Source organism: Talpa europaea (genome assembly GCF_964194135.1).
Source record: "Talpa europaea genome assembly, chromosome: 7".
NCBI lineage: Eukaryota > Metazoa > Chordata > Mammalia > Eulipotyphla > Talpidae > Talpa > Talpa europaea.
The window spans coordinates 119,699,365-119,718,705 of NC_140074.1; the positions used below are offsets into that span (position 1 = coordinate 119,699,365).

The window sequence follows — 19,341 nt, forward strand, 5'->3', positions numbered from 1 at the left end:
ACGATTTGGAGGATAGTAGGGAACACTGTCACGTGGCATCCACTTTCCCCTGGATAAGGAGAGCCATGAGTAAGCATGTTTCTCTCTGTGTATTGCTGTGTGCAGAGGGGGCAAGTGCATTGATGTGGTGCAAAAGAGAGACTTTGGATTCAGGCCGTTCTTAGGCTTAATCCCTGGGGCTGCCCTGGCAGAGTCAGGATTAGAATACACCATTTAAAAAGAAAAACAGGCCAAGATTCTTGAATGCCTGCAGTGGCAGTAAGAAGACAATTTGAATTATTTTCAGTATTAAAGATGAAATCTAACTGTCTTCCCTTACAAGTATGTATGAAGACATGAAATTGCTTTGGACTGAAAGAGCGAAGTTGAATCAGTAAGCACGGTTATCTTATATTGATCCTTACATTCTCACTGATACTCATCAATACATTTGTGAACAGAATAAAGGAATGAATAAACTATTATTTAAAAAAGCCGTTTGGGAAAAATAGGTTTTTCCAGAAGAGGGAGTGGGAAAACTGGGAGCCACTGTGTGGCAACAATGGCCTCCCACATCTACTTCTGGGGACAATTTGGGCCACTTCATCCTCATATAGATCCTGAGATGGATGCAGGGGGGATGGTATTATTCCTACTCTGATGACCAGGAAAGCAGGATGGAGAGGGAAAGACCTCAGGCCCCAGGGTAGCATGAAAACATAAAGAACCAGACACCCCTCTGGGCACTTACTGCAGATACTTGGATTTTTCCAAGGGAGGTAAATTAATGAGCATCATGAAAGTTTTGCTCTAAGAGCACCTGTGTGTTTTGCTTCCAGAATGTGTGGCTATTTCTGGTGTCCGGAGTATACTACACAGCAGTCTGAGATTTTCAGTTTTTCAATGACATGCCATAGTTATGATTCACGTAAATCAAACCTCACTTGAAGGAGCATGGAATGCTTAATAAATGCTAATATTCATTTAAAATTGACTTTTCTGAGCCTCCCTGGTGGCATAGGGGTTAAGTCTCAGCACTATCACTGCTAATGCCAGAGTTCAATCCCAGGCCAGGGAGCTGACCCACATGGCATAGCAGACCTCTCCTGTCTCACCAGCTGTTCCTCTCAGCAGTGTATTTCAGTAGATCTGCCTGTTCTGCTCCCTACTCTGTCTCTGGTGAATCCTCTTGCCCTCTGCACCTCTGGCCTAGATTCCAATTCTTCTATGAAAAAATAAATCACCCACCCAGAGGTGCGGGGGGTGAGAGGATTCACCGGAGACAGAGTGGGGAGCAGAACAGGCAGATCTACTGAAATACACTGCTGAGGGGAGCAGCAGGCGAGTCAGGAGTGGTCTGCTGTGCCATGTGTGTAGCTCCCTGGCCGGGGATCGATTTGTGCTGCAGTGGCTGTGGACAGCTTCCCAGGGCTGTGCTTAACCCCTTGTGCCACCAGGGAGGCCCCCTGGATTTTTCACATCTTAACCCAGACCCAGTATCTAATTTTTCTGCTTCTACCAGAGCTCTGGTTCTGCTGGGGTACGCCTTGGGCATGATGACCTGCTGTTCAGGTTTAGGGAGGCACCCATTTCCTCTAAGAGGAAACACAAGAATAAGGAACCACAGGCTGTATTTGCTAAGTCAGAATGAAGTTTATTAATGAATAGTCAGAATGGCTACTTATGAAAGAGCAGTGAAAGAGTCTGAAAGATAGAAAGAAGGTCTCCAACTCCGCCCACAGTAGGAAAGAATGAAAAGTTGGCCATGCTTGTGGAAACATGGCCCTGGGAACTGGAGGCTGGTAGACAGAAGTCTGGTGGGCACCTAGGGCCTCGGCGACACATCACTCAGCTTCTGGGAAGACGGGGTGCTTAACAGCAGGGTTCGCAGGGGCTCTGGCATCCGGGCTGGACGTAGGTGGTCAGGTTGATCCCATTCATTCCAGGGGTGGGGTAGGAAGTGCCGAGCAGCCAGGTGCTGGCCACATAGGTGTCGGGCTCACAGCAGGGTGGGGGGGTGTTGTCACAGCAGGTAGGCTGAAGGAGGCTGATGTCATGTGGGCAGGTGCTGGGCAGGCAGACTCCGCAGCGGCAGCACTTGTCAGAGGAGCAGATGGTGGTGGCAGGGCCAGTGGGGATACTGCAGCAGCAGCGGGGAGCACAGCAGCAAGACATGGTGTTAGGAGTTGGGAGTTGGTTGAGTTGAGGAGAGAAGGTTCTCAATGTGTCTGTGCTTCTCCCTTCTGCTCTGGCTCTTATATACCCACCTCCCAGGGCGTCACCCTATTACCAACTATTTCCCCCATGTTTCAGTTTATAACTATCTCCATAAAAACCATCTAATTACTTAAATGTTTATTACCTAAGACACACTCCTTACCTCATAAAAAGGGTGCAGGTTTCTTTGTTGTCAAATTAGGACTCCTTGTGTCGGCTGTTTGTCATGGCACGGAGAGCTTCCTTTCAGTCTTCAAAGGCACTGAGTGATTATCTCCTGGTCATTACACAGTGTTCACGAGGGCCTGGTATCCGCGGTATCTGCAAATGTCCTCGTGTTTGTTGTATTTCCAGGTGAAGAGATAAGATAGCTTGCCCACAGATGCTCTTCCAGGAACCAAAGAATCTATGTGATAATTCAGACTTTCTGCTTGCAAGAGTGATACAATTTTTAGTTTGACTCTTTGTGGTTCTAAGCAAGTGACTTAAGATGAATGGGTGGAATCTCTACAGAGGATTTTGCTTTTGTATAAAGAAGCACATTCTTACAGAACAGTAATAAATCATTTCTTCTCTACTCCTTTCATTCTTGCTTTGGATCATAACTTGTTTAGGGGCCTGGAGGTGGGAATTAAGACCCATCTGGATGAAGCAACGGATGCCCTTAAAACTGTCCAACCACATCAGGAATTAAGATTAGTTAAGAGTCTCTGTATTGGACCATTTAGAGACTGAAGGGTATAGTAGCTCCCCAAATGAATTCCGTGAACTCTTGTTTCAAGGAAGATTAGAGGGATGTCTAGTAAATAAGTCTGGGAAATACTGAGTTCTTCATCGATACACCCCTCAGAATCTTTAATAAATTAAAGTGCTCCATAACTCTACAATGAAGAGGCAGAGTGTGTGTTCTCCTCCAAATTTTCTTGACCATGGAATCATTTTTGTTAGTTTTCATCAGTTAGTATTCTGCGGAGTACACTTGGAGAGGTTTCCACACTGGATCTAAACCCTAATAATAAAATTAATTAAATATTTAAAGGCACAAAATGTGTTTTGTGTGCTGCTTCAGAATATGTATGAAAATATTAAACTAGTAAACTTTAGAAATCTATTGTTTTTAAAATATTTGAAAAGTGTACCTATTCTCTTGACTCATCTTTACATAAAATGACTCAGACTCTAAAAATAAGCAGAAAATTGCACAAATAGAGGAGTCAGAAGCCAAAAGATGCCCATCAGCAAGATAATGGGTCCAAGAAATGCTTAAGGTTAAAACTGCGTTTGCTGTTGCCGCCTCACTACAATGATTTTTGCAGTCTTGGCTCTTTCTCCTAGAATTTGCTTGTTAGCCATTTTTTACTTCAACAGATGCCAACAATTCAGCCCAATCCTTTTCGGTTGGACACCTGCTATCAGCCAGGCACTAAGCTCTTAACCACTCTGGTCTATTCCTCTTCACTGTGAGGATGTTGTTCTGGTCAGAGTGAAATTGACCCTCTAGATTAGTTGTGCATAAGGTTGGTGGGAAGGAAGGGGTCATGCAACTGAAGGCCCATAAAGGGAGTTGATTATAGATCTTATTTTCTTAACCAAAATAGATCGTGGCAAGAAGAGAATTTGAAGGCAGGACAGGTGGTTAGAAGCTAGTTGAGTGTTCTCCTGGAATACTGAGGAGGACCTGATCTCTGACTTGGATGGTGTCATATTCAGCAGGAATATAGAAAAGGGGACGTGTGGGCTGTCTCATCACATCATTCAGTTTTTTGGGGACCCCTATTTGTATGGCACATCATTCCCCACAGTATTCCTGTTTTAAGGTAACTAGACCATGGTAATCTTCTCCCCTGCTCATAGCTGGCATTTGTTGAGTATACCTCATGTGCCAAGCAGAGTGCTAAGTATTTTAAGTGCTTATTTTTCCTTATTTCTTAAAGTCATGCAATTCTACTGTATACCCATTCCCTGGATGGTAAAATGGAGAGCAAAGATATTAAATAATGATTCTAAAGTCATTAAGATTGTGAATGCTGGCTCACAAGCAATACCTTACACTTCTTAATAAAAAGTCTGCATTTGAATGGAAATAAATTCTGGAAAATTATACATTATGTTCATTCATTGTTTTCATTTATTAATTTGTTCACCAAAATGCTTAATGCTATGCTGGGTGCAAGCATATTTCAATAACAGTTCAGATAAGGTTCTTGTTGTCAAGGTATTCATTCTACTGGTGGAGACAGACAATAAAAAAGTAAACAGGGGTAAAGAAGAATTTTAGACAGTGCCAAGTGCCAGAACAAAATAAAGCAGGGAGCGACTTGGAGGCAGAGTTGTGAGCATGCCTGCTATGGGTTGAGGGTCAGGGATAGTCTTTGCCAGGGGAATGGGGTGTATGAAAGAGTATGATGGGTGAGATCAAAGGGGCAGACAGGTGCTAAGCTATAGGATTTTGCAGGTTGTTCTATAGAGTTTAGATATTATTACAAGGTCATGGAGAATCCACTGGATGATTAACAAGGAACGATGCAAGCTGTGTTCTATAGGAAATAAATGACAGTGAGGCTCCGGAGGAAACAAAAAAAAGTAGATGGTCCAGATGAGAGGAAGAGCAGGGATGCCCGTGGCTGATGAGCTACTACTACAGATGTGCTAGATTTTGGGAGATGCTTTTGTAGATGGTAGGTTAAGCTGATCAAGGGAGGCCATGGATTTCAGATTTACTCATAGTCCAGAGGATCTGAGCCCCAAAGCTGCCATCTGGGGTGTGAGGGTAGGGAGTTGATGATGGGTTCAATGTGGGGCCGGCAGAGAGTGGGCTGCCAGGAGCCAGGACAAGGAGCAGGAGATGAAGACCCGGGAGGCTCCAACACAATATGAAAAATGTGCCTACTACCAAGTTCCTGGACTAAGATAAAAGATCATTTTATGTGTGTTAGTCACAGCCTGCTGTAAGCCTGGATGTGCCTTACCCAGGTCATCTTCCAGTGACTCCGCAGATTTCAGGGTGGCTGTCTGTCCTTCAGGAATCCCTCCCATGACCGCACTGCCCGAGTCAGCAGAAAGGCAGTGTTGGGAGGCTGAGGATTCAATTCTCCGTGACGTCTCAATTTTCTGTAAGCCTGATGGAACCCTTCATCCCTTCACAAGAGCAGGATATAAAAGCCTGTGCAAGGTGTCATCCTAATAAAAATGCCTGTAAGTAAAGATATTTGGCCTTTATTTTTATTTCCTCAATGCATGATCTTTTACATTTCTGGTGAATTCTTTTATAATAGAGATTGGAAGAAAGAATGTCTGGCATCAGGACTGCTGCTGACATTGATCCTTCCAGTGCAGAATGTCCACTTTGCTCTTTGCAAATCAAGGGATTCGCATCTGGGTTAATGGTGGACTTTGGGGACTGTTTCCAGTTGCATCAGAAGAATCTTCCAGAGTGTGTTTATAGTTAAGATTTGTATAACTCTCGCCCACTCATTAGGCTGCCCTGAAGATTATTCTTTAATTGGATTTCTTTCATATGGAAGTCATTTTTTTTTTATTTGAGGACAGGTGATATGGGCTATCATGTAAGTGTATGTGACCTAAAGGGGCTCATTCTTCTGCCCTGTCTCATGTGGACACAGATGATCTCATGGAATATGCCAGAATGGATCACACAGTACTCAGTCCCACTCTAGAGGAAACATTTATAAGTTGTTTCTTAGCTTGGCTGGAAGTGTTGGCTCTTTAAAGCGAAGAGGAATGAATGAAAACTGTGCCATTTAAAGAGAGGGTTGACTTTCTGGAGAACTAGCTGGCTGATGCTGAGAGGAGCACAGTGAAGCTGGCTCTGTAAAGGTTGAGAAAACTGCCAAGTTATTTCTTCTGCTGGCTGGAAGTGTTGCTTATTTTTCTTGAGGACCCTAAACTTTCAGTTTAATTCCCATATATGATCACAGGCTGTAGAGCAAGCAGATAGCAACAGAGAATTATACCCAGTGTAGTCAGGTATAAATTAAGGTAGTAACTGCTATTAACCTGCCTTTGAAATGTCCCAAATGGAATGCCTAATATATGTCAGAGCTGGGGAAATTAAATTTTCAGTTCTTTCCTTTGTGAAATCTAAAAGGAAATATTTAATCTTATAATTATTCTATAGTAATCCTTGGGTTTTTTTTTATGCTTGGAATTTTTGCTAACAGTATCTTATGATTGATTTTATCTTAAATCAGAGATTTTTTTCCTGTTTTCACCATTTTCACCATAACACCATAGCCATTAGAGGCACCACTGCCACAGGGAAGGTCCATGGGGCATCAGTCTTTGCTCGGGCTATGAGGAAGCAGTATCTGTTTCTCTAGTGCCCTCTGCCCACTTGCCTTTTTGTGCAGGCAGTCATCACAAATATAAATAATAAGTCTGTGATTTGTTAATAATTTGAGAAAGGTTTATTACTCAGTGAGGACTGATGCAAATCTCTAACAGCTCAAGTACTGAATTCTATTATGTTTCGCATTCATATCTGTGTTAAGTGATGCATTAACATTCATATTTAAATCCAGTTCGAAATTTTAGCTAAAGAATAAGACATATTGGGACAGCTTGCAATCATAGTAGGTCAATGTTCCTCAGTAGAAATTTGGCTTTTTGGTAAGTTGGATAGAATATATGAAGAGAAGAGTAGAAAAGGAGGAGCATGACATTAGGGGAAAATTCCCACAAATATTAAGAATGTTTTGATTTTTTAAAGTGAAATAAGTTAACATATAATTTACCTGATTTCAGGTGTGCAACATAATTATTTGGTATTTGTATATACCACACTGAGCCTAGTTCTTGTTCAGTTCTAAGAGTGCAGGTGAGGAGGATAAAGAAGGACCAACCACCAAAATGGAGCAAAACCTGACTCCAGACAGTCCTCCTCCTAGTGTCTCAGCTGTTTCCCCTTACACTTAAGTATCTGGCAATAGCATATCTAGCATTAACAATTCACGTTTCCTGAATTCTAGTTTTTCACCCAGTAGTCTACAGGATTTGCAACTCCTACAGTCATACAGTTGAATAGAGAAGAGGTAGAGAAAAAATAATCATTGAGCAGTTACTGTGTGTCAGGAATATCATTATGGATAAACTTATTTGGTACTCAAGAGGCACTGTGAGGTATTAGAACCTTAATTTGATAGACAAGATAAGAACCGGGCTTCTGAGAAATTTCAGGGTTTGTCTGAAGTCACAGTGGTAGATTGGACTTTCTTTTTTTTTTTAAGATTTATTTATTTGTTCATGCAAGAACGGGGTACAGGCCAGATGTGTGGGAGGGTGAGAGGATTCACCAGAGACAGAGTGAGGTACAGACCAGGCAGACTGACGAAATACATTGCTGAGGGGAGCAGCGGGAGAGACAGGAGAGGACTGCTGCGCCATGTGGGTATCTCCCTGGCCGGCCGGGATTGAACTGGCACTGCAGAGGCTGCAGACAGCTTCACAGCACCATGCTCAACCACCTGCGCCACCAGGGGAGACCCTAGATTGGACTTTCAACTCAGGTCTTCTGATTCCTTTCTCATCCTATCCTTTGTCCACCCCTGTATTTAAAAACATCCTTAGAGCAATCAAAGAGTAAAAACTATACTCAAAAAACAATATAACAAGTTGTTTGTGGTAGTGTGTAATCACGTACAACAAATGTTATTACGTTCAGTCTCAGCTCCTGGTTCACACTAATTTCTGTCTCCAACTTTGTGTGGGTCTCTGTAATCTGTCTCTTCCAATCATTAAAATGATGAGTGTTGGGTTGAAGTTTCCTGAATTCTAGCTTTTGGATTCTATTACTTGTCTCTTCCTGAGCACCTGGTACAGAACCATGAATCCCTCCTGCTTTGAGCTCTTCGCGGCTGTTGCCTAAACTACTGTCATTTTGACTCTCAGATGTCCTCATGTTTTCTCACGTTAGCTGCTCTGAAAATCCTGAGTTCCTTCACGTTCTCCTTTTGGGCAAATATTTAGTTTGTCTCAGTTTGTATTTATTTTAAATAAAACAAATTGAATCTAATTTTAAATTTAAAATTACATAATTTTGAATAAAATTTATTAAATTTGTTAAAAATTGACAAGTCAAAAGTCTTAGAATTTTATGTTTCAAATATTAGTCTGCTAAAAGTCAGAAATTTGGATTTTAGGGTTATGTAGTATATCAAACCTGTTTCTCTGGATCTGTTTCTTGGAGAAAAAAGGAATATGCACAGAAATGATAGTCTCAGTATGGACTAATACATGGTGCTTTGGATTAGTATCTTTCAAAATAATTTTAGTCTCACAAAAACAATTTTACCTAACTCTCAAATCCCCGGTCTTAACCAAGGCTTTCATGCACCAGTTGATGTGATAATTCAACATTTTCTTCCTTGAAGTGTCTCAAAATCCCTGTGAATCCTTGGATTTTTAAAACTAATTTTGCCTATTGGCATTTAATAGAGTGAGCATGATGGAAAGCAGCCTTCTTAAGTCAGAGCTACTGGCTCTGTCAGTAATTAACAAAGGATTGTCTGCTCTCAGTCCTCACTGGCGAAGCCCACTTCACATGGGAGGTTGTTATAGGAATGTTGATTTAACTACAGAGCTCAGTGGTATCATATAACCTCTCTAGTTCCTCAGCCAGTTTCTAGCAGGCATACAACGTTGTAATTCTCTGAATGCCACCTCCAAAGCTCAGAGACTTTTCTCATAATCAGCTGCTATGATTAACTAAATTAAATAAGTGAAAAGTCTGAGCAAGTGGCTTACTAAATAATCTGAATTTTTCAAGGCAGTAAGAAAACAGCTAGGGAACCAGTCAGGAGCTAAGAACCACACCCATGATTTGAATCAAAGGAATTTTAGATGAAGAATTTTTAGCAATATTTAACCATATGACTAAAAGGGTAAAAAGGGAGCCTGAGGTCACAAAAGGCAAGAGTTTATCTTTTTTTTTTTTTTTTTATAGCTGAGTAAGTCATTATGTCTATATACCACATCTTCCTAATCCACTTATCTATCTTTGGGCACTTGGGTTGTTCCCACAGCTTGGCTATTGTAAATAGTGATGCAATGAACACAGGAGTGCTGCATCCCTTCAAATTAACTGGAAGGGCTTACCCTAGGTGAAAGAAGTCAGAAAGAGAAAGACAAATCTTGGCTGCAGTCACTTATTTGTGGAATACAGAGAAACAAAGGGTCAGATAAAACCAGCCCTATAGCAAACCCTAGAAACCTGACTGTAGAATTGAGGCGACCATAGTGGGGCAGGGAGGTTGAAGAGCCAAGTGGGGAGGGGGCACAGTGACTATATGGGGGTCTTCTCTGCCCTGGTGGTGTGATGCAGGAACATACACCTGAGGAGTGTGATCCTTAAACCTCTAAGTCACATAGGTTTGTAAACCAGTTATCTTCATTAAAAAACGTGGGTGGAGGCCAGAACATCATAAAAGCAAGAGAACTTCAAGAAGGCCCTAGGGCTGAGTGCTTCTTTAAAGGGAAGAAGGAAGGAATGAAAACTGAGCTATTTATTTATTTATTTTTATTTTACAAAAGGCAAAATTACCTAATTTATTTTTTTCTACTAATCTAGTAACTTTCATATTTTTTCCTTTTTTTTTTTTTTTTTTTAAATGAGCTATTTAAAGGGAGGGTTGACTTCTTGGAGACAGGCTGGCTGATGCTGAGAGCAGCACAGTGAAGCTGGCTCTGCAAGGGTTGAGATAACTGCCAAGTGAACTTCAGTGCTGATGAGGCGAGGATCTGCGGCTGCTGGAGTGCACCAGGGTCCCTGCGGTGTTATTCCTGGAAATCACTAGGCTACAGCAAGTCCCCAAGAAGCAGAGGTAGGAAAACGGGCAGGAAGGAGTCGCTGTTCCTCCTCCAGCGTTGCAGTTTTCCTCTGCTGCCCCCTAGTGGCAGGGCCTGGCAGAGCTGTACCGGGCCTTGCAGGGCTTGTCACAGCTCAGTCAGAGGTTGGCCTTCAGAGAGGAAGGTGTGAAGCTGCGAGCGACCACTTAGCAGATGGCACAAAGAAGAACTCATCCTGAAGCCCGAGGCTTCCAGAATAGCTGTCTTGAAGTCAGCTGAGCCTCCCCACATACTCTTTACTTCCAGTTCCTTAATTTCATTGTTTCTTCATGAAGTTTGGGGTCAGAGTTGGGTTCACATTTCAATTTTATTTATAAGCAAACAGCTTTTATTGTCACTATGACTTCAGAGCCTTCTCTTGCTCTTCCCCCCAAACTAGCAGTATTTTAGGTTATTAGTAAATGGATAAAAGTAACACACTCAAATATCATGTCTGTTGACCTCAAAAGCCAATGTTCAGGGGCCTCCCTGGTGGGGTAAGGGGTTAAGTCACAGCTCTATGAAGCTATCTGCAGCCACTGCGGCATGAGTTTGATCCCCGGGCAGGGAGGTGACCCACATGGCACAGCCTGGACCACCACATAATGCAGCAGACCTCTCCTGTCTCACCCGCCGCTCCCCTCAACAGTGTATTTCGGTCAATCCACCTGTTTCGCTTCCCACTCTGTCTCTGGCAAACCCTCTTACTCCCCTGTACGTCTGGCCTATACCCAAGTTCTTATATGCATAAAAAAATAAAAAAAATCCAACATCCACCAAGAGTTGTGCTTTCCTGGCTGAAGATAGTTCTAGGTGAAACAATTTTTTTTCTTGGAAAAACTGGAAAATAGATCTTCACATGCTTTTAGATAATTTGAGTCCAGGAGCCTCACTGAGATGTTCCTTCATTTTTGTGGGGTTAATCCCCCATCCTGGAGTTCACATGTATTTTATGAAGACATTTAAAGTACTTGCTACTACTTGTTCATCATAAGCAACTAGCATGATGTCATCAGTGATGTCAAGTGGAATGCCCAGGTGATGAAGCTCTCTTGTATGTTATGACAGAGAACAGGAGTGTGACAAAGCCCTGTGGCCATACTTGGAAAGTTAGTGTTAGTCATACCAGGCGAAAGCAAATAGCTGCATACCAGGTGCTGGGGGCTATGTTGTTTTACTCCATGGAAGGTACTCCATCCAGTGCGTCCATTGGGATCATTACCTTAATTAGTTTAAAATAATAAAAAGATAATTATTCTTTGTTCTCCAAGGTTTGTCTGCTTTTTCCATAGGACAAATGATTGAGGTAAGTGGGGAGATGGTAAGTATACCCATCCTGGATTTATTCAAGTCATTTCTGGTCTCCCCATACATATGTATTATTTTTGGTTTGCTAACCCTTGCAGTGAGAGGAATTTCCAGGGGATTCTATTTGGCCTTTCTTACCTTCCGAACTTTATTCCTCAGGTCAGAGATCCAGTGTAGGGATTCTGAGAGTTATAAAGCATGATGATTCCAATTACATTGGAGTTATATTCACAAATTGGGGAATTGATCTGTGGGCGTACTAGCTCCACTGAGATGTAAATGTGAGCTAAGACTCCAACTAACACCTCTTTCAGTCACCACTTTTCTTGGTAGATCAAACTGACACTTTGGGTCTCCAGGCATTTGTGTCAACTCAGTAACTAATAATCCCTGTGGTGGGCAGAATCTTAGCCCTCATGACCTCTGAGCCTCATCATGTCCATGAATATGTTACATTACATGACAGAAGGGCTTTCCAGATGTAGTTAAGCTCCCTAACCAGTTGACTTTAAAATATGGGAAATATTCTGGATTACTACATGGGGCCAATATAATCACAGTTGATCTTAATAGCAGAACATTTTCCCCAGCAGAGAGCAGAGGAGTTAGTGAGAGCAGCGGAGGGGGGAGTCAGAATGATTCAAAGTGTAAGAAGGACTTGACCCATCCTTGCTGACTTGAAGGTGGAGAGCACTTCCTGAAAAAACATGGTAAGGAAAATCCTGCCAACAATGGGCTTGGAGGAGGAGCCCAAGCCCCATATGAGGACTAGCTGGTGCCCTGATTTTACTCCACTGAGATCTTGAGGCATCCCATTGTTACAGGACAACCCCGATATAAAATGGGTTGCCTGACTGGGTCCGCACCTGCATGCTTAAAGGGGACTTAAACTGCAGGCACACACAAAAAGTGAATCAAAGGTTTATTTACAAGAAAAGGGGAAATGAGGAAATGAACAACTCAGGGAGAAAAAGAGGGAGATAAATTCTTCAATGCGTCCTACCCATTCTGCTGACCTGGAATCCCAAATGACCCACTGAGACCAAGTGCTGCCTGGCCAAGAGAGCGAGCCTCACTCACATGGTTGGTTATAAACACAAGCAGAGAAAATGGCTGCTTAACTCCGCCCTTACATCTTCACAACCTCCCTTTGGGGATCATGGATTTGTATTTCCTGGTGTCTTGACGACGTGGGAGTGGAGTCCACAAAGCCTGTATGAAGTTTGTGCAGGACATCCTTTCCCCTAACACCATCAGACCCTGCAGTGCTTCTGAACTACAAAACCTGTGCAAAATAAACTGTGTTATAAACCACTAAGCTTGTGGTAATTTATTGTAGCATCAATGGAAAACAACACAATTCCCAGACCATGTAGGTGAAGAGATCAAATAATACTTTAGTAGGTTCCCCCTTTATTTCATTCCAGAGCTATCAAGACAAATTAACCAAATCTGTGTGGGTCAAAGCATTCTAACTCCTTCCATATATCTGATGTGTTTTGTAATAAATACTCTTATTTTTATTTTGGTAGCAAAATGTTGCAATTTGGCTTTCACTGCTCTGGGATTCCAGGTTTCCATGGAGACCAGAGTGCTCTTCTCCATGGGGGATCCTGTGTTTTCTTTCTGTCTTTTCTCCTCTATTTTGTTCTTGTCTCTTCCTTTTCATTATTTCTTCCATTCTTTATTGCCTTAATGCCCCCCCCATTTTTTCCCTTTCTTTCTATTATCCACCTACCCATATTAAGGTCAATAAAAATTCTCTATACTGGGCCTCCCCGGTGGCGCAGCAGTTGAGCGCTGGGTTGCAAAGCTGCCCGCAGCCTCTGCAGTGCCGGTTCAATCCCTGGCCGCTGGGTGAGGGTCCCACATGGCGTGCAGACCTCTCCTGCCACCCACTGCTCCCCTCAGCAGTGTACTTCGGTCCTTCTGCCTGCTCTGCTCCCCGCTCTGGCTCTGGTGAATTCTCTCACCCTCCCGCGCTTCTGACTGTACCCAGTGCTTGTATAAATAAATAAATAAATCTTTAAAAAAATTCTCTATACTTTGTAATTGGTGTCTTTTTGCCATCATTGAACTGTTTATGCAGCTCCCATCCTCTTGAGAGTCATATTTAGGAAGCTGCCATTTTGAGTTCACTGCGTCTGTCTCCTAGCACAGCCTTCAGGAGAGGCTTCAGTTTTCAGTAGTGGAACAGCCAACAACTATGGGCTTGATCAAACAGCGTATTCTCCTCATAAGGCAGGTGGCTCCTCGCATTGGTTCAAACACTCAGTCATGTCAAGATCAGTGTCTCTTCATTTCTTGGGATTTTGTAGCTCTAAGATCATATCTGTGTTCAAAGTATGAAGAAGAATCCATGTGAATATGTCATTTTTATCAAGAAAGGAAAACTTTCTCAGAAGCCCACAGCTGGTTTCTGGTTAGATTTCATAGATCTATCCTCAGCTCCATTTATATAGCTGAAGTTTAAAAAAATTCAAAATCTTGTAATTTGATGTGGGACTACAGGCATCTATAGAAATGGTAGGTGGGACACTTTGGTAACTTCTAATTTTTTCTATAGTTTGACCTTTTTCAGAATGTCCTGTAGTTGGAATCACCTATGTAGCCTGCACAGACTGGCTTCTTTCAATAAGCAATATATATTAAGTTTCCTGCTTATCTTTTTGTGGCTTGAGAAATCATTTGTTTTAATCACAGAGTAGTGTTTAGTTGTATAGATGTAATACAACTGTTAGTTTGTTTATCCATTTCCCTGTTGAAGGACATATTGGTTGCTCCAATTTTTAGCAATTACAGATAAAGCTGCTATAAACATTCATGTGTAGGTTTTGTGTAGACCTGAGTTCTCAGTTTATTTGGGTGAATGCTTAAAAGTGCAATTGCTAGATTGCAGGGCAAGCCTATGTTTAACTTGGTAAGAAATGTCCAAAGTGTCTTTCAAAGTGGTGGTGTCATTCTGCTTTCCCACCAGCAACCACTGACAGTTCATATTTTTCTGCCAACTTTTCTCCAGCTTGCAATTACCTTGTCACATTGCTATTTTCACCCATATATTTTGGATGCTTTGGATGTTAGCCATTGTAATAGGGGTGCAGGTTGGGCTCTTTTTTAAACCCACTCTTTTCCTTTGATTTAGAATAACCTTCAAGTTCCAACTCAAACATTCCCTTCCCGTGAAACCTCTCCTAGTCCTCCAGTTGCTCTGGAAGTGATCTCTTTTGTCTTGAATTTCTGTTTCTGATTCTTCAATCTTCTTTACAGTCTATGTAACTGCTGTTACCCACAGTAGTGGCCATCCCTGGCCATTCTACAACTTTCTCAGGTCCTACTTTCTGGGGTTGCCCTGCCATGTGTGGTTCTTGGGCTGTCTCCATCTTCCGTTAAATCAACGTGGGCATGAAACCCAGTCCCTTCACTGATCTTCACAGGATCATGCGAATTTGCTAGCATAGCAGGGAGAAATTGTAGAGCTATATTCATGACCTTCTAACTAGATCTCGCTTCTCTTCTTTATTCTCCAGAGCCCCTTTCCAGAGTAAAACATGTTCCTCTCCGTGTCTCATGTGTAGTTCTTCACATCCTTCTCTTAGGGCTGAGGGGTTGTGAGTGTGTATGTCACAGGGGGATACACCTGTCATAAGTTGGCATGTCAAGACATATTGATCACAAGCACATCTATCTCCCTAATAGGAATTCTTCTACCAATTGCTAAGAGAATACAATTTATCTTGTCATATTGTATGCAGCTATTCTCATGCAGATATTTTTCTTACTGTCTGGGAAACAAGGTCCTCAAAGATAAGAAATAATTTTTCATTTTTCTTATGTCCATAGTCCCTATTTTAGAAGTGGTCAGAGAACGAATGAATGAATCCAAGATATAGGACTTCAGTATCTTTCTAAAGGAAACAAATGTATTTCTTTTCAGCAGGCATTCTATTTTAAAAGATTAATTAATTTTTAACTGAGGTAACATTGGGGTGTCCCCCATCAGGTGTTACCACCATAGCTCACCCACCGCCAACTCACCCACACTCCACTACCCCAGACCATTATGCCTCTCTCCCTCACTATACTTCTCCTCCTTCCTCCCCCTTGACATCTCATTACTGTAGACTTATCAAGGATTAGTTTTTCAGCTTGTCTTTATCTGATTTTTAATTAACTTTATATTCCACATATTATTGACACCATCCATGTTTATCTTTCTCCTTCTGACATATTTCACTTAGTGTTATCCTTTCAAGCTCCATCCATGTTGCTGCAAATGGTGTGAGTATATCTTTTTGTTGGCTGAGTAGTATTCCATTATGTATCTGTACTATATCTTCTTGATCCACTCATCTGTTCTGGGGCACTTAGGTTGCTTCCATAGTTTAGCTATAGTAACCAGTGCTACAATAAACATGGGGGTGCATGTTTCCTTTTGAATTAGTGTTTTTGAATTTTTTGGATAAATGTCTAGGAGCAGAATTACTGGGTTGAATGGCAGATCTGTGTTAAATGTTTTGCTATACCTCCTTACTGCTTTCCACAGGGCCTAGACCAGTCTGTATTCCTGCCAGCAGTGTAAGACAAGTCTCCCTTTTCTCCACACCCTTGCCAGCACTTGTTGCTTCTGGTCCTTTAGATATGGGCCATTTTCACAAGTGTGAGATGGTATTTCATTACAGTCTTGATCTGCATTTCTCTAATGATAAATATGAACATTTTTTTTTTCACGCGCTTTTTGGCCATTCTAATGTGTTCTTCGGAGAGGTATCTGTTTAGTTCTTTTGCCCATCTTTTTGGTTGGGTTATTTGTTTTGTCTTAGTAAACTTTTATGAGTTTTTTTATATATCTTTGCTATCAATCCTTTGTCATATGTATGGTAGGCAGATATTTTCCCCCATTCAGTAGGGTTTCCTTTCATTTTAGTTATTATTATTTTTTTTGCTGTGCAGAATCTTTTTAGTTGATGTAGGCATTCTTGAATTAAAAGCAATGAACTTTTTATCAATAGTGATAAATTTTATCAATAGTGAAGACACAGACCTTGGTTTCTTTGCCTAGTATGTAAAGTTTATTAAGAAATGACAAAAGACATTGAATCACAGATATAACTGCAGTAACCAGCAGGTAAGATCATGATGATTAAAAAAAGAGCTAGAATCACATGTTGAGATATGGAAACATATAACCTGCTTTTTAGAAGCGGAATGTTGAAGGAAGAACTTCCATTCTCTCTGGTGACATGTGAGGAATGTCACTTGGTTATACGCTGGTGCCTTTCAAGTTGGAAGGATTTTTAGGTAAACAGAAGCAAAAAAAGATCATAAAGTGGGAAAATTGGATGGTTGTCAATTCTCAAGGATAAATTCTACAACATGTAGTAACTTGCAACTCTGCAAGAAAATAAAAGAGTGTATCTAAAAGCAATTTGATGATCAGCAGGTGAATTTGCAGCATTCCTGTGTCTGCAGAGAAGGACCGAGGTGTTCATTGCAGAATGAAATCCAAACTGCGAGGTTCACGAACTTGGTGGTCCCCACAGCAAAGAAACAAATAGAAGTCTAAGAACTTGTTACTGATCCAGGTGGAAGAGATAAATTGCTCAGAGATATTGGATCCAGGGCTATTGAAAATCAGCAATCTGGCTTTTAGCAGGTGGGCTCACAGCAGTGGCAGCAGCAGGCTGGGCGGCAGCAGGACTGTCCACAGTAGGAGGGGCGGCAGCAGGAGGCCTGGGCGTGGTGCAGCTGGCAGCAGGTTGGGGGGGTGCAGCTCACCACACAGCAGGGGGGCAGGCAGGTGTCCTCCACGCGGCAGTCAGGGCGGCACCACCTGACACGGCAGCTCACAGCCCCAGAGCCACCTCCCAGGCCACTGCCAATGCCACAGCCGGAGCCATAGCCAGAGCCACAGCCAGAGCCACCATAGCTGGTGAGGCAGCAGGTGGGCTGGCAGCAGCTGGTGGGGCAGCAGCTGGGCTGGGAGCAGCTGGAGCCACAGATTCCACCAGTAGAACAGCTGGGGAATCCACAGAAGCTAGTGGTGCAGCAGGCCATGGTGTCAGTAGTTGGGTTGAGAGTTGGGTTGCTTGGAGGTGTTTCTGAGTTTTGGTGGTGAGTTCTACACCGGGCCCTTATATATCTGAGCCAGCTGATAGTTACAAAATTCTTAACATATTTTCCTTGTTTTTGTTTAAATTTGTTCTTTAGTGGTTCACTGATTGGCTTACATTGAAATACTTCTGACACATTATGAACAACCACTTAGAAATTACTTCGTTTTATAGTTTCAGGCGGACTCTTTATGTTAGTCCTTTGCTCTTTGGAATGCTTGTGGTTTCCCATGTTCAAAGAGTCCTCCCATTTTAATCCCTGTCAACACCCTTGTTTTGCATAGGTAGTTACTACAGTACAGGGCACTCAGCCCAGATCTGTAGGGTTAAGCCTCATTGTGGTCTTAAATTTGACTATTCTTTTTCCTCCTAGAGAGATAGAACTGATTTCTCTTGAATGCAGGGCATCAAGACATCCACTGAATGGAAAGAGATCTGTATATAATTAAAAGCTTCAAACTCATTTACTCTAGCATCAAACATATAATCATTATAGTTTCTTTTATTTCAAATAATTTTAAATATGTAAATATTATTGGTGTTTCGGGCCAAAGATCTTTTCTTGTGAACCAAATGACACATAGCTGGATATATGGATAAATAGATAGATAGATAGATAGATAGATAGATAGATAGATAGATAGGCAGGCAAGTAGGTGCTTAGCTTCTGGTGGAACCTTAGTAAATGTTTATTGAATCTGATTTAAATGGGTGGAGTATAAGCATGATTCATGGGTGCTTGTGCTACTTATAAATGATTAAATAGAACTTTCAAGCCGTAGTACCTCTCGCGAAGGGATCCTTGTTATTGTCGAAAAGAGACTGGGAAAAGCTGAAAATGTTTTATCTACATTTTATGGTTAAAGCAAGACTTGGGGAAAAATAATCCGGGAGCTGGGCCATTTTGAGGAGTGCACTGCTATCTGCTTTATTCTTCTATGAAATGTATTGTCTTGTGTGTGATCTGTGACTGCTGCCAATTAAATGATAAAGGTAAGTGATGGAAACTTACCAATCACTTGGAAAGTCTTTTTGTTTAAGTCTTCTATATTTTATCCTGTCATATTTTTGTGTGTTGCATTCAAGTAGTTAATGACAAACTGAAAAAATCAAATGAGGAGAGGTACTTTTGGTCTTTGTTAAGAGAACATCTTTCAGATTGGGTTGTAAGGTGAAAAGTAGATAGTTGCTTCATGTTTCTTCATTTTTATTCATTTTTAGTTCTTCACAGTTCTTCATTTTTCATGTGTCTATAAAATGGTGGGGTGGCCCTTGGGTACCTGCAGAGCTGCTCTGTTCGCATTTAGACCAGAGCTACACTCATAACACAGTCAATGGAATGAGCATTGGAAATTGAAGCTTAGAGAGGATTTTAGGGGAGTCAGCGGGAAGATGACATTAAGCCAAGAATTAGGAATTATACTGACATGCTCTTAGGAAATGGATAACTATCTGACAGATAGTATTTGGTGGATATTTTAAAATATTTCATTTAGGTAATGCAACTTCTTTAGATATTGGGCCCTTATAAAGAGAACATGTAGAATATTAAGTAGAAGGAGATTAAAAATAACAGAAATACACTAGGGAGAAATCCCATAACGTTGATTAACCTGAAAATTCTAGCTCAAAAGGCTTTCTGGGGTCAGACCTAATTGGAACAGACTAGAGCCTCTAAGTATTTGAATAACTATAAAGATTTAGCCCAGGGAGCATTTTATTAACTGATGGGGTGCAACAATATGTAGTTTGTATTTAGACTTTTTGGTTTAGACTTTATATTTATGCCTTAAGCTCATTATCAAAATGCAAATATATTCTTGAATTTCAACCAAAGGTGGACAAGCTTAAAGATAAAAGGAGGAAAATAACACAGTTTGTCTTG

General features: G+C 41.6%; 2 protein-coding genes across 2 annotated transcripts; both read right to left on the reverse strand.

Moving 5' to 3' along the window:
* Window positions 1–1,851: 1,851 nt before the first annotated feature.
* KRTAP3-1 (keratin associated protein 3-1) lies at window positions 1,852–2,154 on the reverse strand (the record flags this gene model as incomplete). Its single annotated transcript, XM_084237144.1, has 1 exon — window positions 1,852–2,154. One exon carries the CDS (start codon window positions 2,152–2,154, stop codon window positions 1,852–1,854), a length of 303 nt encoding a protein of 100 aa, XP_084093270.1.
* A 14,838-nt stretch (window positions 2,155–16,992) lies between these two features.
* Window positions 16,993–17,400, reverse strand: LOC311173279 (keratin-associated protein 1-4-like; the record flags this gene model as incomplete). Its single annotated transcript, XM_084237138.1, has 1 exon — window positions 16,993–17,400. One exon carries the CDS (start codon window positions 17,398–17,400, stop codon window positions 16,993–16,995), a length of 408 nt encoding a protein of 135 aa, XP_084093264.1.
* Between the last annotated feature and the right edge of the window lie 1,941 nt (window positions 17,401–19,341).